The sequence below is a fragment of the Gouania willdenowi genome, chromosome 20, assembly GCF_900634775.1.
Source record: "Gouania willdenowi chromosome 20, fGouWil2.1, whole genome shotgun sequence".
NCBI lineage: Eukaryota > Metazoa > Chordata > Actinopteri > Blenniiformes > Gobiesocidae > Gouania > Gouania willdenowi.
In genome coordinates, this window is record NC_041063.1 from 26,947,872 (window position 1) to 26,974,901 (window position 27,030).

Here is a 27,030-nt window from a genome sequence, read left to right on the forward strand (position 1 = left end):
TGTAATGAAAAATGAAACAAAAAAACAGCAGGACACCTAAATAAATGCATGTTGTAGTAATTCTCTCTATAAACAATCTACATTGTGTCCAAAATCAAAGCATCATATTTTTATTTGTATAATGGGGGGATGGGGGGAAAGAAATAAACGTACTTCCTGACCTGCAGGGAGCTCCAGGTAAACTATATATCACACCAGAAATTACAAACACAATATACAGTACTAACCCTATAGCAGCATTCTTGCAAATTATAATGTCATTAAGCAATGTCATATAAAAATAAATGTAAATAATTCCTCAAATCATTACAAAGTCAGTACAAAAACACTTTGAAGCACCAATAAAATGTGCCAGACTTATTACAATGAGAATGACAGTCATTCTTAAGTGCCAAAATAATGTGTCAATTATAGGATTATTATTATTATTATTATTATTATAGTCAAACAACAACATAGAGAATAGGGCTATTTTGCTATTAACAAGTATGTACATTACATCAGAAATAATCAGCAATATTTACAGGTTGGGAAGTAATTCCATGAAAATGAGCAGAGACGGCGTTTCTTTTTGTTGTGTGATGTTGTTGTCATGGTAACGACCTCCGACCTTTTGAAGTGTAGCAAAGCCCAGAAACATCTTGTTTTGACAGGATGGCTTGATGATTAGAGCCTTTTCAGTGCACGCTTTGTTTGGCCTCAAATCACAGCGAACACGCGGAATGCTTTTCCTCCAGGGGGGTTGTAGCGGCTGGAGAGAGCAAACACACACACACACACACATAGGGGTGAACCAGGGCGTGGCATGTGTCACACACACACACACACACAACATTTTGTAGAGACAGGGATGACAGACAGATGCAAACACAGGGGTTGAGTAGAGGAGTGTTAGTGTGATGTCTGACGTTCTGATGATTGACAGACACAGAAACTCCATGAAAACAAATGAGCCACACATTTTAAAACCATGTCCTACACCTCATATTGTAAATTCATCAACTCAGAAGAAGCATGCATTTCACTTATTTGAACAATAGTTAAAAAAAAATTTAAAAAATGAATATTTGACGAGTTACAACAGCAGAAATCGATCATTAATTTGATCTACAAACAATTTACGTGTGAAGAGCAGTGTAAACTTATTTAATCCTGAGCCTTTGTTCACGACCAATTTTGTCTTTTTAAATACAACTAATAATACAATTAATTACCCATATACCATCATGCAAACGAATAGTCTATAGTAGGGGTGTACATTGCCATGAATCTGACGATACGATACGATTCACAACTTGCATGTCACGTCACGCTGCGATATATCCCGATACTAAACAATACGATATACCTTGTGATATATATCACAACATCAATAATTACAAATGTTATATTTAATTGTGTTTGAGTTAATGATGGCTGCATTATCTACATATTCTAACTGCTTCAAAATACCATTTAGATTATGATAGAAATATCTCATAGTAATGGAAAACAGCATCTCAGGGGATTAGCTGTGAGATAAATTCACTACAGCGTATACGTCTACTGAAAGAATCCGTATACTGTTTGTTCTTTGGTCATTTTGTTTTAAAACCAACTCATTTTAAAACAGAAAAATGCTGCTTATCTGGTTTTGTTCTTTCTGTATTTCTGTTTAGATTTTAAGTCAGTAAAACTAAATAACCACACCATTTATTTGTGATTTTGAGTTAGTTTTAAAATGGAATAACCAAAGAACGAACAGTGCACAGATTTTAAAGAACCAAACATCTTCAGTACCAACAAATGAAAACATATTGTTAAAGATAATGACATATAAACTGTGGCACTAACCCTTAAAAAAAGGAAGGTGAAAGAGTCCATAAGTCTGACTCTTATTTCTAACCATAAACCCACCATAGGTCCAGATTAATGTCTATGTTGTGTCACTACTGTATGTGGGTCACTTTTATTGTTGAAGAGAGGCTGGTACAGACCAGTGACCTTAATACTGCTGGAAGGTGGTACAGCATTTATTCAACACTAGCCGTTACTATATCAACGTCAACAATGACTAAACGTTTTATTCTGAAATCTGAAATCAAATTTAGGTCAATTTCTAATCTCCTGCTCCCTTTCTGGAGATAAGAGATCAGCTCACGTATCTAGATTTAGAAGTGCTCGATCAAAAGGAGAAATTATTTTTACACTGCATAGATTTGCATTGAGTGAGAACGTCATTGGCCCTCCTAATCTTCTTAACATTCCAGAGGGCAACGTGCTAACCAATGATGTCTCTGATTCCCTGTGCCGTGTCAACACGTGGCAACAAATAGGGGAAGGTGGTCGACTACCAACCAGTGTTTTATAAGGTAGCCACACAAAGGTGCATTGTCATTTTATTGAAAATAAACCAATATGCTGACGATAACATGCTTTATTTGTACACTTGGTATTTTCAGTCCCGTGATAAATATCTTATCTACTGCAGAGTGTTGATGGATTGTTTTCAGATTCACCTTTCAGGTTTCACAGGTTGAAAGTTGTTGACAAAAAACGGCAGTTGTTGATGTTTTGGTTTCCACGGAAACAGCCATAAAACGTCGAAATGGGAGTAGAAGAAGAAAGATAGTGTCAGGCAAATAACAGTCTTCCTTGTCTTACGACAAAACCCAAGAAGTCACGTCAAGGACGAAACAAAAACGCATCTTAAAGGAATTGTTCAGCTTCGGGGCCATTTTTCTGTTCTTTTACAGGACGCCAACATTTTTCCAAAGTTCAAGTCACATGACCATGTGACAACAAATCGATTGTTTATAGTGGCGTCAAAAACAAGCAAGGAAGCAAAATTTCAACCTTTGTGAGTAAATTCTCTCATTTTTCAGAAGAAAGACTTTTGTTTTATTGATCTATGTGGGCTACACTAAGGCTGGACTCAAAATGACACTCAGTATATACTCATTAAGTTTGTTGTGTATAGTACGCTCAAATATATACTATAAGTCTGATTAGGATGATGAGCGTTCCCACTGAAGTAAGTTTCTCAAGATGCATTTGGAACCTACAAAAACCTTGTTCACACTGAGGCTAAATATCTCTAATTCTCCACCTTTACTTTGAAAGTTCTGAAAACATTTGAAGTGAGAAAGTGACCAAGTAGAATATCAACATGTGCTCATTTGATCCATAAAACTCACATAAACACATTTCATTCACACATTTTATGAGATTTTCTGAGACTCTCCATTGTGCTACTGACAAAACTTCCTGTTAACTTCAAAACAAGAGCCCTACTTACAAAAGAGTTAAAAAAAAACAAAAAAAAAACTAATGGAGACAAGAAGAGATGCTTTTATTTTGAAAAAGGGATGTTTGATTTTTAGCATACTTAAAAAATGTCCCCATATCGCAAATGTGTGAAACTCAAGGCTCAGGGGCCAAATCCATCCCTTTGGAGCATCCAATCTGACCCGCAGGAGAAAGTGAAAATGAAAGAGAAAACATGAATTATACCAGACAATGAAACTCAACAATATTTGTGCTTATATCGCATGTTGGCAGTCATTTTTTTTTTTTTTTTTTTATGTTAAACTCTTAAAAAAAAAAAACTAAACTGAAAGTTCTTTAAATAACTTTTAATTTTCTTAATATTATTACATAACGTTGTCTTTAGAAAATGGTCACAAATCTAGGAAAATTAAATTGTAGATCTTGTTGGGACTGATATGTGTTGCTTATTTCTTGGATATTGTCAGTTTCTACTAGTGCAAAATAATGTTGAAATTAGTTGTTTTCCCACATAAAATCTGTGGCCCAAAAGAAATCAACCTGCTCCATATTTGGCCCCTGAACTAAAATGAGTTTGACGCCCCTGCTATATAATGTACATCAATGAGAACACCTTACATAGTCATTTAGACGTCAAACTTAGTATGAGTCGTACCATAGTATGTGATTTCGAACACAGCCTATGTCTTTATCGGTGTTATACAACGTTTTTTGTTTTTTTTTTAATCTCCCCTGTATGGTTTCCTTTCTGACTGTATTGACTACACACTGATGTACTTTGTAATCAATACTCTAATACGAGAGCATGTGGGCCGAGACAATTTGAACAACCGTAGATACCGGCACTTCAGTTTTTGGACTCTTTTTTTTGACGAATAGCCAAATAAACCAAAGCAAAGACGCACTGAATAAAGATCCACTCATTTCTCTGCAGCACTCAACACTAATTGGAAAGCAATCAATTATTTCCAACCAGAAGAAAGTAATCCCTCTCCCATGTGTTTCTGCACTTGAAATGTAATGAGCTGCCAGTCTCTTGAAATGATAGAACCATGGGTACATTTCCTACTACCTGAGGACCATTGATTTCTTTAATCAGTATACGACGGACCCCACAGAAGAGTGAACAGTGTGTTCTAATCTATTCTAATTGCTATGGCTACGTACAGCCCTAGCATCAGAATTATTCTCAACATCATTATCTTCTCCTGTGCGATGCAGTCTTTTAATGAGCTAACGCCTAACAAGGTCACGGTGGTTTTTGTGTGGATGTGTTACCTTTCGGACGAAATGCCGTTTTGATGCGAGCCGACGTAATGTCTCCGTTTATCAACAGGCATCACATCGATGTAACCGCCGGCTTCATTTCTGATCACTCCAGTGTGGATCGCTGCCCGACAAATACTGGACCTCTGCACAAAAAAGAAAGAAAGAGACGTGTTCTCTTACCTAACCCAGATAGTATACAGACGTGGGCCACATCTGGCAATAATCAGCAGCTTTTGGCATTCTTCTGGCCCAAAAAAAAAGATGTGATCCAGAATGTGGGCCAGGTATCTCAAAACATATTTGGGCCAGTTTTGATTGGATTATGGCAAATTAGCGTAGATATGGTCCAGAAGAATTTTGAGTATACAGTAACACTTTATTTGAAGTATGATACAAAAGGCAAACATTACGCTGACAGTATCTGTCAATAGCATGAATAAGGTGTCGTTAAGGCTGTGTTGGCATTTTTTGGGTGAGGCGGAGGGATCTAGTGGGGTTAGATAGGGTTTGGGTTAGGGCAAAGGTCTGCAACCCATGGTTCCGGAGCCACATGTGGCTCTTTCATCCCTCTCAGGTATGTGTATTTATTCATCATGTTGGAATCAGATTTTAACAGGAAGAGGAATTGATATCGAGTAGGACTCAATCACTGTCCATCTCACCTAAACCTCACTGAATCACCTTTTAGGGATTACCCTAGCCCTACCCCATGAAGGAGCTTTGACTACTTTTTTAAACTCAACCTAGAATAGGTGTCATAACATTTCCCTCGCATTGTTCAAACCCACAAATTTTTGCTAAATGACCATAAAAATGAAGTTTGGCTTTTTGTTCTTAAATACAAAAAGAGCTCAAATAGACATTAAGCATTTTATTCAAAAATAACATTCAATCCAGAATGATTTTTTATACAACATAAAGGTAAATTTTTTTTTAAAAAACAACATTATATGCAGTTTTATCTTCATTTCATCTTGTAATGCTTTCTTTTCTGTTGGGAAATGGCTCCAAATGGCTCTTTGACTGATAAAGGTTGCCAACCTCTGGGCTAGGGTAACAAAGGGTTAGGGTTAGGGTTAGGGGGTAGGGTAATGAAGGGTTAGGGTTAGGGTTTGGGGTTGAAGTTAGGGTAACAAAGGGTTATGGTTTGGGTTAAGATCAAGGGGTAGGGTAATGAGGGGTTAGGGTTAGGGGGTAGGGTAATGAAGGGTAAGGGTTAGGGGTTAGGGGGTAGGGTAATGAAGGGTAAGGGTTAGGGGTTAGGGTAATGAAGGGTAAGGGTTAGGGGTTAGGGTAATGAAGGGTAAGGGTTAGGGGTTAGGGTTAGGGGTTGGGGGTAGGGTAATGAAGGGTAAGGGTTAGGGTTAGGGGTTAGGGGTTAGGGGGTAGGGGGTAGGGTAATGAAGGGTAAGGGTTAGGGTTAGGGGGTAGGGGGTAGGGTAATGAAGGGTTAAGTTAGGGGTTAGGGGTTCGGGGGTAGGGTAATGAAGGGTAAGGGTTAGGGTTAGGGGGTAGGGGGTAGGGTAATGAAGGGTTAAGTTAGGGGTTAGGGGTTCGGGGGTAGGGTAATGAAGGGTTAGGGTTAGGGTTAGGGTTAGGGGTTAGGGGGTAGGGTAATGAAGGGTTAGGGTTAGGGTTAGGGTTAGGGGTTAGGGGGTAGGGTAATGAAGGGTAAGGGTTAGGGGTTAGGGGGTAGGGTAATGAAGGGTAAGGGTTAGGGAAACAAAAAGGAAGTAAAGTGTTACTGTGTTTTGCTATGTGGGATACAGACTGTGTGCGTGTGCGTATGCGTGTGTGTGTGTGTGGAATAACTCACATCAGAGTATGTTAGGGTGCCGATTAATCTGGATGCATGAGGATTTTCTTCTAAACAGTTTCTCGGACAGTATAACCTAAAAAGTGTATAAAGAATAAAGAGAGCAACGATAATAAAGCTGGTTAGCAGATTGAAAACACTGTAAATAATAACCTCAGTAATATTACCGTGGGCAGTGTTTCACAGGTCTTTCATATGAACACAGCTGTGTAACCGTGGTCTCACATGTGATGGCTCGTACTGATCAGAGAAAAAACACATACACGTTTAAACCACAAAGGACATTAAAAAAAAAGTAACAATTTGTGCCACACCTGCCACTCTGGAAACTGTGAAGGCATTAGCACTCTGATATTTTCTGTAAAAAACAACAAACAGAGAATACGTTAAACCAGTGTTTCCACTATAGGACATAGTCACAGTCTTTTGACTAAAATGCAACTTAGTTTTGGTCCAAATTTAGCCACCAAGACTATTTCAGCCATGTGTCAAGGTTTCATTTATTCAGACATTTTTCAGGAAATTTACTTTGATCTCCTGACATGTTTCGACTGTCAACTGCCAGTCTTCTTCAAAGGGATTTGCTGGTCACTTTGACGTCCCCTTGACTTTGGCATAATAATTCCTACAAGTTCATCTTGTCTTTTTTTTAATAATATGTTTAAGTTTGATTTATTCAGACAGATTTTTTGAGCAAGTTTACTTTAATATCCTGACATGTTTCCACTGTCGACTGCCAGTCTTCTTCAGAGGTGTCTGCTGATCGCTTTGATGTGTCCAATGCTCAAATTTCCTGAAAAAAGTTGCCTGAATTTTTCAGACAACTCTTTTCAGGAAGTTTGAATAAATGAAACCTTTTAAAAAGAAGACAAAATGAACTTTCTGGAATAAAAGTGATAATATTATGACTGTCTCACCCCAGTGACTGAACCCCGTTCTTGTTGGATTTGATGAAGTAGTCCTTTCGGCCTTGTCTGGTCACATCCAGCCACCCTCCGTCATTATCGATGACACCAGTGTGTAGAGCTGCTCTGCAAACACTGGATTGCTGCATAAAAAAAGAAGAAGGAATAGAAAAGTAGACAGTTTGTTGGCGTCCTCTTTTATATATCGCTAAGAAAGTCAGTCTATGCAAAATAAAATGTCCCCATCAAGCAGTTTTATAATTGTAAAAAGGTTTATTTTGAATTGTTGGACTAGTTTGCAGAGCCTGAAAAACAGAAAAAATATTCTGAAAAATAGAAGACAAAGAATTAGTCAAAAAAAAAAAAAACACACACACACACACGCACGCACGCACACACACACACACACACCCTGTGCTCCTTATGGTTAACACATGCTAATCTGATTCCCAAAGCAGCTGTGTTGACATTTCTTTAAAAACTCAAAAAATTCATAATGTTTAGAATCAGTAACAAAACATTTTAAACTCATGCATAATTTGTGATTTTATTTTTCTAATTTAGTATATTTGATATTTAACTTAATGATACTATTAATACTAACTTACCATCTCATAGTACACCGTCCCCACTACTTTCCCCGTTGCGTCCAGGCATCCAGCTGGACACTCGTATCTGTAAATGAACACAAAACCAATCACATGAAAATGACTTTTCTATTCCTGTTAATGTCTATTATTTTATTTGTTTTTCGTCTTTCATCTCGATCGTACCGATTACACGTCGTCCCTTTGCACTGATCTCGTAGTTTGGTGTCACAGGTCACCACCTGAGCTGAAACACGGAAAACAAAGAGGCCTTTGAGTCCACGGAGAGGAAACGACCACGCATGAACTAGTGAAGCTCTGCTCGCTTTAAGACCATTTGGCGTGAGACTAATAATGCCAGCATTATTATTTTTGTCTACCTTTTTAGTTCAGGGGCCAAATACAGAGCAGTTTGATCATAAGTGGGCCACAGATTTTATGCAGGAAAACAAGTAAATTCAACATTATCGTTCCCTAGTTTATTTTTATTTTTCATTGATATGTTAAGGTTTAAGTTTACTTTACCTCTACACAGGCAACAAGGAAACTTCAAAGGAAACATCAAAGGCCATATTTTGATATCGCTTCGAGATGACTATTGTCGTAATTTGCGCTGTATAAATGAAGTTCAGTTGAATAATATTTAAAAAGAAGACAAAAATAATCTTGCTGGAGTTACTACATGGAAGTCAAGGAAACTTCAAAGGAAACATCAAAGCAATCAGCAGACACCTCTGAGGACGACTGGCAGTCGGCAGTCGAAACATGTCAGGAGATTAGTGGATTTTCTGATGAACAGTTGTATGTAAAAATTAAACCATAACATTTTATTACGCGGAAGTCAAGGAAACTTCAAAGGAAACATCAAAGCGATTAATAAAAAATGAAGCATATGAAACTGAGTGGAAACATTGTTGTGATGCTTCAAAAACCCAAAGACACCATGAATACAATGCAATGTGGCTAAAAGTGTGGTCAGCGTTAGTGGAGGAAACGTCTCATTTTACAAGAACAGGCCCCTGGTACTGCAGAAAGGACACTATTTAACCCCCCCCCCCCCCTCCCCCTCCCCCTCTCTAACCCTTAAAAACAAACACAAACTCAGGGGATCGCGCTAAAAAAGAGAATTCCACTCCCAGCTTCAAACGGTGACTTGCACTCGTAGGTGCATTTTATAAATTGTCAAAGTTAATCTGGCAGACGACAGAGAAACGACAGCAGAACATCAAAGCAGTTTAGGATCAATTGCTGGAAAACTTTTCTCACTCAAGGTCTATTTTTTATTAAATTTTTTTGCACTTCTTTAGCATTTTTGCTGCTTCGACACAACGTCAGCTCCTACTTTTGATTTCTTTTTCTTTCCCAAACTTTGAATAACTTCTTTGCTGCTCTACTTCTGGGGTGTTAAACTCATTTAAGTTCAGGGTCCAAAAAATATAAACCATCAACCATCATTTCCCAAAGTTAGCACTTTGATGTATAAATGATAAACACAGTATGTAAAGGCGCCCAGAGGTGGACTTGGATAAAAATCATTACTGGCATGTTCTATCCAGACCAGCTCACTACATTATTAGACACCATGTAGAAGCTGTTATTAAGTCAGTGATCCTCAACATGTGGCTCCTTATGTCTTCATTTTAATTGTTATTCCCCCAGAAAACCTTAAAAGGGGAAGCTTTTAAGCCCCTTTTGACCTACCACTATATTCTTTGGACATTTTATAACTTCCTTTGTCCAATTTTTAAAAGGTTCTATCACTTTTTTCATTTTAGTTTCCTTTTGCTAATAAACATATCTGTTTTCCAATTTTTTTGTTCATTTTTGCAAGTTTTATCCAATTTTTTGTCCTTCATTTTGCCTCTTTTTGTACCAGATTTTGCCCTTTTTTACTATTGTTTGCCAGTTGCAGTTTTTGGTAATTTGCTTTAAGGGCCGCCAAAATTCTACTGAGGGCCACATGTGGCCCCCGGGCCGCCAGTTGCCCATGTCTGGTCTAAAGGGCCAGATTTAGAGATGAAACCAAACCCAGAGAAAACAGTTCTTGAGCAGCTCTTACACATCTGCTGTGTGTTCACCACTTCATTCCTGTGCTGGTCCTCTGGGGGAGGCTCAGTGGGGGCCGGAGCTGGGTGGCTGGGGGCCTCTGGCTCAGGGGCCCAGGGTTGGGGATTGGGAGCACGGGGGGCCTCTGGCTCTATGAAGTTGTTTTCCTCTGCTTCCTCTGGAGGGGGGTCTGAGCTGTCATCTCCGACTGAAGAAAGACAAACAGAACGATAAGACTCTGTTTTTTCTGGCGATCTTCGTGGGGTCTTTATGGGGGGGTGGGGCTTAGCCATGCCTTTGTAGCAGAGGTTGTTCTTGCATCCTCCACCGTAGCTGGGAGGACAAGCAGAGCAGGGGGTTCCGTGTTTGTAGGGTGCGTGGCCCCACCAGTTCCCCCTGTTCAGGTGAAGAAAAACCCAACATTATTTACCAGTGGTTCTCAACCTATGGGTCAGGAACTTAAAGTAGGTTTGTTATTATTATCCATCCATCCATCTTCTTCCGCTTAACCTTTTCCGGGTCGCGGGGGCAGCATCCCCAGTAGGGAGGCCCAGACTTCCCTCTCCCCGGCCACTTCCTCCAGCTCTTCCGGGGGGACCCCGAGACGTTCCCAGGCCAGCCGAGAGACATAGTCTCTCCAGCGTGTCCTGGGTCTTCCCCGGGGCCTCCTTCCGGAGGGGCATCCTAATTAGCCACCTCATCAGGCTCTTCTCGATGCAGAGGAGCAGCGACTCTACTTTGAGCCCCTCCCGATGATTATTATTATCACCTCTTCAAATTTCCAGAAGTGTAAAGAGTACTGCTATATCCTACTAAGTGTTAGTAAGTCATACATGAAATATTCAATGTTAATTAAATAGTACTCAAAGTAAAAGTTACAAGTCATTTTCACAAAAACAATCATGAAACATGTTGAAAAGAGGTTAAAAATGACAACAATGAGTCAACATATGTGACATTAGGTGGAAAACTGGTGGATAAGTGCTGAACATGTCAACAAAGAGAGAAAAGACATTAAAATGTGATGTAGAAGTGTCAGAAATGGGAGTAATGGAGCAAAAATGCATTAAAAGGAGCAAAAATATGGCAATTTTTAATATACATAGTGATTTAGTTTTGTTATATTGCGTGTTTTTGAAGTGATTTTATGATTCGATGTTATCCATTGTGTGTTTTGCTGTTTTTTTTTAATTTTCTGTTATGTATTTGTGTGTTTCTGGAGTAGTTTTTTGTGTTTTTTTGTTTTGTTTTTTTGCTTTTTTTGTGTATTTGTCTGTAGTTTTGTATTTTTGGCATCATTTTGTGTGTTGGGGGTATTTGCTGCATGTTTTTTGTGTAATGTATCAGTTTTGTGTTTGCCGTTTTTGTGTCATGTTTGCAGTCATTTTGTGTTTTTGCTGTTTTTATGTGTACATTGCCGTTTTTGACTCATTTTTTTGGGATCATTTTTGTGAGTCGGGGGGTATTTGCTGTTTTTGTGTATTTTTTCAGTTTTGTCTATTTATCTTGGATTTTGTGTTAAACAAAATGAAACCCAATATCTACTTACTTTGGTGAATAGTTGCAGACCAGGTAGACTGATTTGGACCATATCTGTCCCCACACGTTCATGTTGTAGCACAGGTTCACAGCACAGCCAACCCGACTGCTGGTGGCCCACACGAGCTGCAGAAAAAGCACAAAGGATGTAAAGTAATGCACCGATAATAATAATAGTAATAATCCAGTGTTTTAATAATAATACACACCTGTGTGTAGTGTGTGCACACTGGGCCTGAGCACCTAAAGGGACAGTAGGGGTTACACTCCTGGGGGTAAGGGAAGGAGAAGTCTTTGACCTCATCGTACCAAGCCTGCACGTGAAAGGTGGGGGGACGATACCTGAAGGAACCACAAAACATCTGCATTCACTCATTAAGTCAAACTTCTCTCTGTTGGTTTGGTTGTTGCTAATAAAAGCTAAAATACAAACTTTTTTTTTTTTTGTAAGACTTTGTAGGCTTTAAAAAAACATATTATTATATTAATAATTCAATTTTAATACCAAATCCAAACTGATTTGCGAAAGCAACACATATATAAAAACTAAAAAGATAACAAGCTTTGGAAAAGAGCATTATTATTTCCAATTTTTCATACATTTAATTCAATATAAACAGTCATGTGCTCATTGTAACCTATATTTCACACTGTAATGTATTTTATTTAACCTTATTTATTCTACTGTGCCTTTTTTATTTCTCACATTAAGGATGATGAATATGATTCTGCAGAAAAAACAAGTATGATCTTTTTATAATGTAGTTTTATGTGAAAAATCTTTTAAAAATAGTTTAGAAAAAAAGGTCAGTTACATTAAATGTTTAAAATGTTTTCATTTGTCCAACTTTCAGTATGTTAAATGGTTTAAAATGGATTTGTGGTGATTGTGCATATGTTGGGTTATTGATTGTTTTTCATTGTTGAGTGATAAAAGTCACAAATTAAAGTGGTGAAAAACAGAAATAAAAAGTGGTAAAAAGGGTTCAAAGTGTTTAAACTGGCAAATAATGAGTATGACAAATGGTGAATGTGGTTAAATTGGCAAAAATAATCATGAAATATGGTGAAAAGAGGTTAAAAGTGACAATAATGGGTCAATATATGTGACAGGTGGAAAAGTGGTGGAATGGGATTAAAATCATAAAATAAAATGGGTTAAAAGTGATCAAAAATGGTAGAAAATGTGGTGAAATGGGATTTTAAAAAGCACAGAAATTGGTGAAAAGTGAAGAATGGCCAAAAATGGACAGAAGGAGGATTCAAAATGTCAATATTGGCTAAAAAGTAGCAGAATAATTTAAAAAGTAGGAACAATTAGTTTAAACTGGCAAATAATGGGCGTGACAATTTATGAATGTGGTTAAATTGGCCAAAATATCATGAAATATGGTGAAAAGAGGTTAAAAATGACAATAATGGGTCAACATATGTGACATTAGGTGGAAAGTGGTTGAAAGGGTTTAAAATGACTTGAAAGTGGAAAACGTGAAATTCGATGGAGAAGTGTCAGAAATGAGAGTAATGAAGCAAAAATGCATTTCAATTGCCATTTTGTTTTTAATTTTGCGCAACAATTTGAGTAAAATTGGGACAATTGAGAGCCCTTTCAACATTGTTCAATGAAAAATAACTTTTTCACTATGTAATATAAGCTTAGGGAGCTAACTATTGGATAGTTTCATTGAATTTGTTGGTAATTTGTCATTTTCACTTTCTCCAGCAGCCAGAAAATACAAAAATAAAAAGTAGTGAAATGCATATATTTTGCGTCTCTTAATCCATTTTGTGCTTTAGTGTGTGTGAGTAGTAGGTGATCTGTGATTGGTGGAGCTAATCAGGCTGATGCAGCACACCTGAGGAGCTCAGAGGAGATAAAGGGAGGGGCTAATCACAGATCATGTTCTCTGCTGACCTCCACACAGTTATTATGGGTTAAACCGTAACGCACCAATATTAAAGGTTGTGTCAGTATAAACGGGTAGTTTTACCTTCCCCAGTGAGCACCCAGGTTCTGTCCAATCTGAGGCAGTAACCCAGCAGGACCGTGTTCCCACAGGCAGGTCTCAGCCCACTCCTCTGCTGTACGCTCCAGCTCTGTGTCCCACTCCTGGAGAGGAAAGATGCAAAAATTAGAACCTCAACATCAGCAGCAAACATGTTTTTTTTTTTTTTTTTTTTACATCTATAAGGTAGAATAAAGGGGAGAGATTTTTGGGGTCCATCCATAAAGTCAGTAAAATGATGGTCCATTGTTTTATGAATCTGAATAATATCCACTGTTATCCAGGAACGTTTATTATTATTATAGTCATCTTAAAGATGGAAATCCATGTTTTATTCAGAGTTAAAATGGATTAAAAGGTGAAATGGGATTTTATAAACCACAGAAATAGGATAAATATTGCAAATTAAAGTGAGTAAAAATGGACAGAAAGATAATGATAATGCATCAATTTTATATAGTGCTTTTTTGGGACTCAAATCAACTTTACCAAAGACAAGCATACATAAAGAAATAAGAAAGATTAAAGGTTAAATAAAAGCATGTTTGAACAGAGAGACTCATGGACTCAAATAGTTCCTGGAAGTTATTGGCAGGCAATTCAGATCTATTGATTCCGAGTGACATAAGTGGAATTTTCAGTCATTTGTCGTCAATAACTGCATTGATTTACAATATTTATACACTACACTGTCATATGTACTGTATGTGCATATACAATATGTTATTAATAATAATAATAATAATAATAATCCACAAACATGCTTTAAGATGCATTAAAAGGAGCAAAAATATGGCAAGAAAAAGTGATGAAAATAGGTTAAAATATGGCAAATTTGGTGTCGTTGCAGAAAAAGGGTAAAAATAAGTAAAAACGGAATCAAACTGTCAATCAAATCTAAACCTTGAGAACTGCTGTATTAGAGGAACTGACCATCCTCTACATAGAAACCAAAAATGGTAATAAACACTACTCATGACTCAATAAAATCTTCCAACATTAAGCTTCTCATGATGTAAACGGGTCTAAAACACCACAAAGTCTTGTTTCTGTCATTTTGACATGAATATATCACCTCTCAGATGAGTTTATCTTAGATGTGTCCTCCTTTGGAAATTGTTTTCTTTTTAAAGGTGAAATATTCTTTTCTTCTGTAATGTGGTCCATGTGTGTTGGTGAGTAGCTTTAGCTCCATTTACCGCCGTCTCAGTCCAGTTTAGCTCTGGTTGATAGGAAAAGGATCAATTCTCTCTGCTGACCTACATTCTCCAACAGGAAGAATAACACCAGCTGGAAGTCCTCTGGATGTGTCTTTAATTGCACACCTTGGACTTCCACCTTCAGACTGGGAGGGGGGGGGGGTCTGGGGGGATCATGGATGACTAATACACCAGGTTGTTGCTGGGAAAGGTCAATTAGCGAATGTGTGAAGTCGCTACACGAGCTAAGGGTGTTAGAAACTTGTTCGTTTCACACTCCAGAGTCCTGGAATACAGCTTTACACTCAGTGAAACCTTATCCACCTGCTACTCCATCACGTCCCTCACACATTTTCACTCTCGCCAAAACACACACACCTCTCCAACAACAGGATGTAAATGAACTCCTAACTTCTGCTGTTTCTTAGATTTAAACTGGTTTAATGAAGCTGTAGTGGTTCAGATCTTTATATTGACTGAGAGCTCATCACTTGTAGCCTTAGGCCCTGTTTACACAACGTTTAGCTTCTGTTTCCGTTTCTGTTTCCAAGACGTTTCGCATTCACACGGCAACGTCTTCAAAACGATCTCTGTTTCCATGGGAACGCTGGAAGCATCAAAAACGATGTAGTAAACATGCCAGGCCAGCAGATGGAGGTGTGGCTTTGCAATGAGCCAAAATAAACAAACCAGTAAAAGTGTTTGTGTGCGTCACTCTTTGGATTTAAACTGAGTGTAGATTTATTTCACCATCACTTGGATCAGTGGAGACGTACAGTATTTATCAGATTCTGACCAATCACAGAGCTGCACTCATACTGAGAGATGTTTGGCCGAACCCTGGGTTGTGCTTAAATTTTTAAAATGGACACGAGTAAATAATGAATAAAATACATAAATGACTAGTTTTGGACTTGTTGTGTTACTGTGTGTGTCACATATATTGTGTATTGCACCTTCATTTAGGTTTAGGTGGTATTTTGACGGCTACGGGCTGGGTCGGGTCTAACTTTATGGGTCTGATTAAAGCTAAAGCTAACATTTAAGGCTCTGTGGCTACAGTGTGCATGCTAGTAACACAGAAAGTACAGTTTCCCTGTTCACATGGACACGGTAGCGTTTTCACTCTGGAGCCCGTTTTTAAAAAGTTTAGTTTTCATGCACCAAAACAACGTTGCTGTGTAAATGCACCGCCAACGCACAACAAAACTTTAGCGTTTTCACCAGAAAACGTTGTCGTTTCACCGGCGGACAGAGGGAGGTGTTGAGATGTTGCATACCTGACATTTAAATGTAAAAAAACATTCATAAAGAAGAGGAGTGGGACTTTTCAACATATTCCACGCACAAATTTTCCCTAATTGTTCCATGATTATTCAATAGTCACACATTGCATTTTTAGTTTGATCATATACTATATGCTTTTGGAGATATAGACATATTTAGTGGTCCTTATGTTCAACTTCCAGTATGTCAGGAACTCCAGCACATAGAAAGGTAAATGTGGTATAGTAATAAGCTCCACCTACTTTCTCAGAATATAGAAAAATATCTGGTGGACATGTTTGGGTCTTCAGTAAACTACTTAGCATATGTCTCAGCTCCCTGTAATGTGATCATCATAGAGCTATGAACATAGACTGTTCACATCACTAATGATTAGTCACAGACATGCATTGGTTCTCGACTCACACGCTCTGGAAATCAGAAAAAATACTTTATTTTTTACTATTTTTGTTGGCTCATAACTGCAGGTGGGAATGTAAGAAAAAATCTGATCCGTTTTAATTTATAGTATAAAGATTACTTTTTATTGGGATATAAAAAATGTTCTTAATGCGACTTTTTATTTTTATTTTTAACCCCAACTTTGGATTAATTCACCACCCGCGAATATTGAAAATCCTTTACATGATTTTACAGTCGCCTCATTTTTACAATGGCCTATTTTTTGTGATTAATTAATCAGAATTAACGCGTTAAAGTCCCAGCCCTAATTTTTCATTAAAGATAAGAATATTATATTATTTTAAACAATTACAAAATTTTAAGACCCTGAAAAATAATCACAATAAATGCAAAAAAAATCAGTGTGATAAGGCTGCTTACTGTAAATGCAGGCCGATATCAATTTATTTTATTTCTTTGGTGATGTAATGTGGTGAATAAAGATATATTCATTGTAGACGATTATTGATTTTAATCAAACACTTTGCTTGTTCGTTGTGATTTGGTTTTCTTACAAACAAATATTTCACTTCATTAGAAATGAATGGATAATAGTTTTAAGCCTTTTGGTTTAACCCAATATAAATATTCATCTGCTCCCCCGTCACCACCTCCTGAGTTCACTTTTCTTTCTCAATTCCCATATCATTTTCTGTGTTTTTCACTATTTCTCAGCACGCACCATTGATTATGAGCAGGAAACCCATACTTGCAGAGGAAGTGGCTCTCTGTAGCGCTGGAATGTGACCAGACCAACGCTTTAGCCAAAAAAAAACTCAAAAAAAAAAAAAAAAAAGCCTGGCAGCGAATGAAGTGTGAAGCGAAATAAACAATGCAGCGTGAACAGTGTTGAAAGACTTTAGCAGGGGACGTGTTTTTCTTTATGGGCCTCGTAGAAGTGCGGTTGATTTGGGGGGTGGGGGGGGGGGGTCACTGTGCTAACAGCTGCTTGGACTGTGTGCAGACATCTTTCATTAAACATTCATTAAAAACTGCTACTTGGACTTAATATTTCAAAAGAGAAAGTGTCTATTTATACGGTTGCCATAACAACCCCCAGTGCTATTGGTATGGTTTACCAAAGTACACGTATGTAGCAATCTTAAGTTTAGGTTATAACCCTATATCGCAAAATTTTTTAGGGTTAGTCTTAGTCACGTGACCTAAACTGTCCAATGAGGGCCTTCATACAGATAGAATGTTTGTATAATGACACGGCAACCGTACGGATAGCCACTGCCTTAAAAATATCTGGGATTCAAACTTGCAATCTCCAAGGTTCCCCTAAACCAGTGTTATTCACATGGGGGTACGTGTACCCCAAGGGCTACTTGAAAAACAGAGAGAAAATTATCAATTAAAAATGTCTGGAAATGATAAAAACTATAGAAATAAATCCATTCAGGAGCCAATAAATCAGTGTTTTTCAACCTTGGGGTTGGGACTCTATGTGGGGTCGCCTAGAGTTTAACCCTCATATTATCATTGGGGTCAATTTGACCCAATACAATGTTTATCATTCAAAAAAGAATATTCTCATAAGAACTAAGCAATAAGAAATAAGCAAAGTGTCCAATGAAAGAACAAACAAAGGCTTTTTGTCTCTTTTTGTTGCCATATTGCATATTTTTCTGTAACTTTGTGTGTTTTGTTTGTTTTTATGTGTTATATGAGTAATTTTGTGTATTGTTGTTGTTTTTTTTTTAATACATTTTAGTCTATTTCTGTATATTATCCTGATATTTGTGTGTATAAAATGCAGACATTAAAAACATACAAATACTAGAAATATTATTGTCAGTATTTGTATGTGTTTTCTGGAGTAGATTTCTGTATTTATGTTGTCCTTTTGTGAAATGGTGTCAGTTAACCCTCTTATTATCCTTGGGGTCAATTTGACCCCACATAATGTTTATCATTGAAAAAATAATAATGTTCTTATGAGAACTAAACAATAAAAAATGAGCCAAGTGTCAGACACAAAAACTTGGTCAACAATTTTCTGAACATAATTTTCTGGAGGCAAATATTGCTGGGGTCAGATTGACCCCGAGGGTATATTTGAGGATAATAGGAAGGTTAAATACCTGATTTTTCTAAAAAATGTAAATAGATTTTTGAATTATTGTAATAATTATTCTTTAAAAATATATATATATATATATATATATATATATATATATATAACACAATCTTAAACAACTGTACTTCTATACATTCAATTTGTGAATATAGTTCAACTAAAATGCAGGGAAAAAAATATAAATATCTGAACTCAAACATGATCAAAAACGAATTAATATCAAAATGGGGTCACGATCCAAAAAAGGTTGTGAACAACTGAACGAAATAGTGTTTAATTCCCTCATTCATTTCATTATTATGATCTATAGATGTTTTTAATATAGTTTTCTCAGCAAAATGTTGTAGTCGGACAATGGGGAGACTTGGATTCAGGAATGAGAGAAATGGGGGGACTAGAGCCAAAACAGTTTGAGAACCACTGCCTTAAACAACGACGCAGTGAACATAGTTTGGTCATTTTGGGTTTAAAACTCCTCTGCAGATGTGGTCTTGGCTAAAAAAGCACCGAGCATTTATTTACAGTTGAAAACATTGTGCTAACCACACTGAACCACTGGATCTCATGTGTTGAAGCTTGTGGATCATTTTTCCTTCACCACAGTCTGCTTCAGTTCATCAAGTGTAAACTAAACTTCTTTTTTCTTTTTTTCTACAATCAAACCATGGTTTGGTTCTACTTTCCTGGTACGTTTTCAAACTGAGAAAACCTGGTTTGAATCATCAGTGTTTCACTTTCTCTGGCCTGTGACCTTTTTCAATAAATACCAACGCTTGGACAATGACACTCTTATGATGTGCTGAGCAGATGTAGCGTTTCAAAGACGTCTTAGCACGTGACCTGTTAGTGCACAACGGTGGAACCCAGACAAGATAAGGTCTGATGTGACATCTCTGCACCTGTTTCCACTGCAGGTAGTAAAATGTACAAACTAGGGCTGGGACTTTAACAGGTTTATTGCGATTAATTAGTAACAGAAGAAAGGTATTTGACCTGCTTTCTGTGAAGTGTTTTTAATAACACGTGTTATGAATCATACAAATAAAGATTGATTGATTAGTGAAGTTATTTTGAGATGTAATGGCAAAATAAAAAAACAATCAACAGAAGAAAGTTCATTTGTAGCTGTAACTCTCTCAGCACGCTGCAGATGTATGCTAGCCTATATTACAGTGCTATATATACTGTACATACTGCCTACGGGCACTGCACTACTAACACTGATGCACAGACTACAACACAAAACATGAGAATGAGAGACATTCATTTTAGTTTCAATGAAAACACTGATTGAGAAACAAAAGCTCAGTGATGGAAATAATAAACAATATTTAGTTGTTTAAGCTCATTTATTGTCATATACCAAAATACATTTACATTGGAAAAACGTTGCTTCTTGTCTCAAATATTGTTGAGATAAATTTAGATTAAGTGAGATTAATTCATTACAAAGTATCTAATCAATTATATTCAGTTTTTTTTTTTTTTAAATGGAGTCCCGTCACTAATGCACATTTGTTTTCAGTTTTGGGGTTTAGTTTCACTTTACAACAATACTTTATTTGTTTTTGTTAAAAGTCACAAAACGTATATAAAACTCTTTAACAAAACAGCTAAATAAATGTTTTAGTTTGTATAAAAACTGATTATTTTTTGCTGATCACCTGGATTTACTCCAACAAGTTCAATGATTACAAACACTACTGTAACTATTTTCAGCTCCTCCAAACATTAAAACATAGCGTGTGATAGCGCTACCATCTGCTCAGAGGAAATGTCTTCGACCCGGGGGTCCCTCTGAGTGCTTTTTTGTCCCCCAGACGTTAATCGGTGGACCTACTGTACTGTCTTTACTCAGCCCTATGCGGAACGTTGTGGTTTCTCTGACTCATCAGCTTTTCTTAAAACTCAGTGGGATCTTTGTGTGTCATCCTTCATTACCGCTGCATCTCTCTCTGTGTCACATGAGGGACTTCATCGCTCTGATGTGCTCATTTTATTTCAGCGAAACCGTTTCCATCTCCCAACAGCTTCTCCACAGCGTTAATGGCTGAGGTTTGGGCTAAAAGGGTTTAAATTTAGTAGAAAAACCAATAATTGTTCACCTGTAGAAGTACGATACAGATATTACAGCCGATACCGATATCAATCCAATCATATATACTTTTATTACTAAATTTTATGGGGGAATGTTAGAAAAAGGCTTGATCAGGTGATATTACTCAAACAGAGAATTGACCCATTTGATATTTGTTGGAACTTGAATAATTAGAGACTTTGTATTGTAATAATTAAGCTTGATTGATCTAAAATAATTGATTTTGGGATGGTGGCTCCTTTGTGTTCAAATCCCTCTCTTCATGGAGGTTTTATCATCCAGGAGGATCTTCCTGCTGATATTGTTAAATGAAATCCATCTTAGACTTTAGTCTCTTTTCTTTTCCTCGTCTGTGACGATTTCGTCAAATCTAATTATTAATGATTCCTTAACAAGTAAAATTACTGTACTCAACTCATTAGCTTTCAGAAACAGGTGGAATTTCTCCAAATATTAGTGGTGTTACGGTGTCACGGTCTGACTTTACCTTGTACTGAGATCGAAAAGAATTTTTTGCTAAAAAAAACAATAATTCAGTTTTGTTTATTTTTATTTTCAAAGTGAACGGAAACATGTTTTGTTAGTTTATTGGATGAGGTTAAGGTTAAGGTTAGGGATGCATTCGCATGCATGTGCATTTATGCTCATAGTCAATCTCAGTACGAGGTAAACTCAGACTATGACAATGGCCTTTTATATTAACGTGTTCCCAGAGATGCGTTCAGGGTCCCTGGAGAAACTCGGGCATTTTGATGATTTTGTAAAATTCGGTCAGACGGTCCAGACAACACGTGAAAAGAGGACATGTCTCGATAAAACTGTACGTATGATTACCCTATGTTAGCTGCTACATGTTTAGCATTGAGGTGCTAGCTGCTACATGTTTAGCATTGAGGTGCTAGCCTAGGCTAGAAAAGCTCCAGTGATCTGCAAACTCTTATATAAACTTCTTCTCTGGTTCTTCTGTTTCTTCTTCCCTGGTGCATCAGTATTATGGGTAACACCGGAAACTCGTGCAATAAGAAAGGCTCAGCACTGTTTGAAATGCAAAAACCCCCAAAACATTTAACTGCGTTATCGGTCCCAGCCCTAGCATTTATTATCTATCCTCGGTCCAAACTGTGTGCACACTTTGACTTTTGATCCTCCTTCAGTCAAACATCGAGGCGTGTCTGTGCATTTTTCTCACCGTCACTGTTTGTCCCTCAGGGCTTTAAAAGCTAACACGTCGCTGTTTATATCTGCAGGTCAACATCTGAGTCCTCTAACTGTACGCCGCATTGAACATTTAGCATCGGGAATGCTTAGCCAGGGAATATTTCCAACTGAGTCATGGGGATAAGGGAATGCAGGGGAAGGAGAAAGGGAAATCGATGTTATCTCATGCAGTGTGTGTGTGTGTGTGTGTGATGATTATCATGGAAGGTCACTCGGTTTAGGATTTTGGTAGACCAAAAGGCGACACAAATGCATGCAAAATGCGTGGGTGCACATCCCGGTGAACATGTCTGGGGAGGTTTTCTAGTTCAGAGAAGCAGAAAAAGTGAAGAAAACACGTCTAAATACCAGCGAGATCCCTAAAAACTACTCATCAAACATTCTGGCATATATCCTCTTCCTTTGTGGCCCTTCCAGCTACCTTTTCTTTTCTCATTTCCTCGACTGTTTCATCTCCGCTTCAATTATTTTGACACCTGTGTTGCTGCTTCTCCATCTGCAGCCTAACAAAAGCCCTTCAAACGTCTTTAACACCTCCATTCCTGTTTTTCTAACATTTATTTTTCTATACTTCCAATCTCTCTTTCTCTCACCTTACATCCTCCTGTTGCATATTTCACCCCTGGGTGCCCCTTCAGCTTAAAAAGGAGAGAAAATGTTCCTGTAACAGGAGAGTAGAGGGGAGCAGTGAATTCTGCTGGCTCAGCATTTCTCCACCAGCGTGTGCCGGAGTAAGACGCCTGCCAAAGAGATTGTCCAACTTACACACACAAAAAGTACACCTCAATACAACACACACACACACACACTAGTGGTCCTGTAGTTCAACCTCTCAATTATACAATTACACAGTCCAGCAGTTGCCCCCAGCAGGCACTGTTTATTTGCCTTTCCCTCGGTACAAAGAGGCCTTTTGTGCTGCAGCTCTTTAAGCACGAATGAAAGGACGATAAAACCTCATGTATTGATTTTAAACCACTGGTGGCGTTGCACTTTTACTGCTACACTTGTGACAGTGGTTCACAACCATTTCAGAATGCAAATGGTGAATGTGGTTAAACAGGAAAAAAAAAATAATACTAAATAATACATAAAATATGGTGAAAACAGGTTAAAAGTGACAATAATGAGTCAACATATGTGACATTAGGTGGAAAAGCGGTAGAAAGGGTTTAAAAGTGCTGAAAATGTCTTAAAGGTGGAAAAAGATGTGCAGATAAGGCATTGGAATTTGCTGAAATGGCAAAAATGCATTAAAAGCAAAAATATTGCAATAAAAAGTGATAAAAATAGGTTAAAATATGGCAAGTTTGGTGTAGTTGCAGAAAAAAGGGTAAAAATAAGCAAAAATTTGTTGAAATTGTTCCCAAAATATTCCTAGTTCCTGGTGACCCCTTCCCAGCGTCTTGCGACCCCAAGGTTGCAAACCTCTGATGTAGTGTATGGAGTGTATAAGTGTCAATATTGGCAGAAATTGGGGGAAATGTAGGAACAATTAGTTTAAACTGGCAAATGATGTAAGTGTGGTTAAATGGTTTGGTGAGAAGAGGTTAAAAGTGACAATAACGGGTCAACATATGGTAAAAGTAGTGGAAAAGGTTTATTAGTATAAAATGTCTTGAATGTGTCAAAAAATTAGCAGAAAAGACATTGAAATGTGATGGAGAAGTGTCAGAAAGGGGAGTAATATAGCAAAAATGCATTAAAAGTAGGAAAAAATACGGCAAATTGTTGGTCTAGTGTTTCTGGAAAAGTGTGTGTGTGTGTGTGTGTGTGTGTGTGTGTGTGTGTGTGTGTGTGTGTGTGTGTGTGTGTGTGTGTGTGTGTGTGTGTGTGTGTGTGTGTGTGTGTGTGTGTGTGTGTGTGTGTGTGTGTGTGTGTGTGTGTGTGTGTGTGTGTGGCAGCTGCTAAAACAAGCCCTACAGAGTCTAATTACACTGTGTAAAGTGATCTGGCGCTGGATGTGCACGTGACGGCTAAAGGATAAAGTCAAACAAATCTCTGAGCATGAGTAGAAAAGAAAAAGAAAAAAACTGTAGAAATGTGATGGTTGGCAAGTTTGGCTGAATTCCTTTCATTGGCCAAACAAGCAAAATCACATGGGTTGGTGTGTGTGTGTGTGTGTGTGTGTGTGGACCAGTGCCAGGTCCGTCCACTGACTGGGTCACCACTCCAAGCCGCCGGGCCCCGCAAGAGTAAAAATTCTTTACGAGTTCACGGTCGGGTCAGAATCAATTTGGCGTGGGTTTATAATTTCTGCTGTGTCAGCGTTCTTCATCCACTCACCATGTGCTCCATGTTGGAGGCGGGAGGGTAAACCTGGCCCCGGAGCTTGTTGTGTAGATCCAGGATGAGTTGAGCGTCACTGTCAGTGATGGCCCTCCTCCCTCTCTGCTTGGCCCCCCACCATTCCCCCCCCTCGTCCAGGTATTTGTCCAAAATGCGGTCCCAGCCCGTGGAGTTTGGAAGCATCGTCATGGCGGTTGATGTCTGGATCAGTAGAAGGACCAGGGAGACGCCTCGCAGCCAGTGGCTCATCTTTGGGGAAAAAGCTGGTGATGCAGGAATGGGCTGATCCACGGAAAGTTGAGTTGGGAAAATAAACGTAGGCCAGAACAGCAACACACACACTCTTATTGGGCCGTTTTAGAATCTGAAAGAACCAGAAAGATCAGTAAATATGGAGCTGATGGCCCGGCAGATACATCAAAAAGATGTTGACTTCTGGAAGAAAGTGCTGGTTTTTTTAGTACAGTATTCTGAATCCATTTTTAATGGAATCCACACTGGAAAACCAATGATACCCACTCAAAATCAAGAAATCCAAGATGGCCACCATCCATATTGCCAATATGGATATTTTTTCATCACTTTGGTTTTATTTGACATAGAAGCATGGTCAAGAAATTCAAGAATATATCTTAAAATATCGTAAATTGTGCTCAGAGCAAGATCCAAGATGGCTGTCATCCTTATTGTGAATTTCAATCTTACCATAACTTCAGCTCTGTTAGACGTAGAAACATGACAAGGATTGTCATGAAGTAGCTTAAACTACCAGAGCAAGATTCAAGATGGCCGCCATCCGTATTTGCCAATTTGGATATTTTGTCATAACTTTGGTTCAATTTAAAACATGATCTCAGTAGTGAATTACAGGTTTTCAGGGTCAAGAAATTCAATAATATATCTTAAAATACCGTAAATTGTTCTCAGAGCAAGATTCAAGATGGCCGCCATCTGTAATTTTACCATAATTTCAGTTCTGTTAGATGTAGAAATGTGATCTTTGTGGTAAAATGTAGGTTTTTGGGATGTCATGGATTGTCATGACGTAGCTTAAAATACACATGGAAAAGGTGAAATTGCAATTTCTGAACAATTTGATTTAAATCCCAATCAAAACATGAATTAATAAATCTATTTTCATTTGTTTCTCAGGAAAATTATATCCATTGTGATTCTGGTGCATAAGCATTAATCTGATGGTGTTAATTTTTGCAGCACTTGTCAATGTATTGATTCTGAATCAATGAAACCAAAACATATTATTCAAAATAAAGACAAAATTACTCCCGCGTAATATTTCCCGGAAGTTCTAGAAAACATCAAAGCAATCAGCAGACCCCTCTGAGGAAGACTGGCAGTGGACAATCAAAACACGTCAGCAGATCAAATTAAATTTCCAGAATAATGTGTCTGAATAAATGAAACCTTAACATATTATTTTAAAAAAAGACAAAATGACTTACGCTTTACTAATTCCAGGAACTTCAAGGATTCATCAAAGCGATCAGCAGATGCCTCTGAAGAAGACTGCCAATTGACAATCAAAATTTGTCAGGAGATCAAAGTAAATTTCCTGAAATAAAACTTTCTGAATAAATTAAACCTTAACTTATAACTGAAATAGCTTTGGTGACATTTTGACTAAAACTAAGTTTTAAGCATTTTAGTGAAAAGACTTTGACTAAAACTAAATCAAAATTTTCCATCGTAATGAACAGAAGTTTGGAGAGAAGCAAACAGGGTTCACTGAGTGTGAGCTGGCTGCCTTGTGAACATTTAGATCATGATTTTTAACACATTAAAGTAATGTTTACAACAGTTTCAGGGAAAAAATAAATGCACTTAAAGGAGGAAAAGCTGTAAAATCCTCTATATTTATAGCTGCAGTAGTTAAGGGTGCAGAATAGTGCATAATGCATGCAGATAAACACTTTTCTTGGAGAGCTGAGCCAGTGTTTCCTATGAAGAAGTTTAAAAAGTTCTGCAGAGCCAGTCCAACTGAGTTTGTGGTGAGGAAAAAATTACCTTTGGGTTGTTGGAACTCCTGACAGAGGATCTGGAGGTGAGAAAACTTCTGCAAAAAGGGAGGGAGGGAGGGATTCTTCAGCTCAGGGTCGTCTGCTGCAGGAGTATCTCATCAATCACAGCTTCTGCTGAGGTGTTGGTCACTAACTTGGTTTCTACTCCAGGCTGATCTTCCTCCTTCCAGGACTTTTTGCATCAGAGAACCCAAAGCATCACTTATCCACATTTTATCCTCAACTTGGCTGCTTGTGGCTGGTAGAGGGCCGCCCCCCCCCTCTTGGACCCGCCCCTGCAGGAGTTGGAACCAACCTACAGGAGCACAGCAGGGCCTCAGTGCACGTCCCCAGTGACCGCAGTGTCAGCAAAATCCCTTTCTCTGTCAAACCCACGGAACATTCCGACTATTTAGGCATCTGGAACCATGGGAATGTACCACTAATAATGATAAATTAATAAATAATGGAACTAATTCAACTTAATTTTGCAATGGTTAATAAATCCACTTGGTAAATGTGTCATTTTGTTTATATTTTGTTGTATAAAATATATAAAATAACTGGAACTTCCTTAATAAATTACAAAAACTAAATTAAATGTATTGTATTTTGAAATATTCTACTTAAAAACACATGTGGCTTCTCATCACATTTTCCCGCATTGCATTGTGGGATGTGGAGATAGAGATCAGGGGGAATCATTTTCTTATACAAGAAATACATCAAATCATGGCAAGAATGGCTTCAAAACACTTCTACGCACACGTCTCTCTTCACAACTACACATCCCACAATGCACTGCGTGAAAATGTCAACAAGCGTAGCAAAATACTCTTTCAATTTTGACCTTTTTCTTTTCTTTTTGGAGTAAATGATGTTCGATTGGATGCTCTATGAGGCAAACACTATGGCTACATCAAACTGTTTAGTTGACGACGTTACGTTTTTCATACTTGGTC

General features: G+C 37.8%; 1 protein-coding gene across 1 annotated transcript; it reads right to left on the reverse strand.

Moving 5' to 3' along the window:
* Window positions 1-129: 129 nt before the first annotated feature.
* On the reverse strand, window positions 130-26,270 carry crispld1a (cysteine-rich secretory protein LCCL domain containing 1a). The gene is made up of 16 exons (XM_028434511.1): window positions 26,076-26,270; window positions 25,514-25,577; window positions 24,048-24,414; window positions 13,421-13,539; window positions 11,639-11,771; window positions 11,440-11,555; window positions 10,186-10,286; window positions 9,904-10,098; window positions 8,031-8,091; window positions 7,866-7,932; window positions 7,270-7,400; window positions 6,667-6,710; window positions 6,520-6,592; window positions 6,353-6,428; window positions 4,546-4,679; window positions 130-751 (listed from the first exon to the last, which is right to left on the reverse strand). The coding sequence occupies exons 3-16, from the start codon at window positions 24,297-24,299 to the stop codon at window positions 700-702; spliced, it is 1,554 nt and encodes a 517-aa protein (XP_028290312.1). The 5' UTR covers window positions 24,300-24,414; window positions 25,514-25,577; window positions 26,076-26,270; the 3' UTR covers window positions 130-699.
* Between the last annotated feature and the right edge of the window lie 760 nt (window positions 26,271-27,030).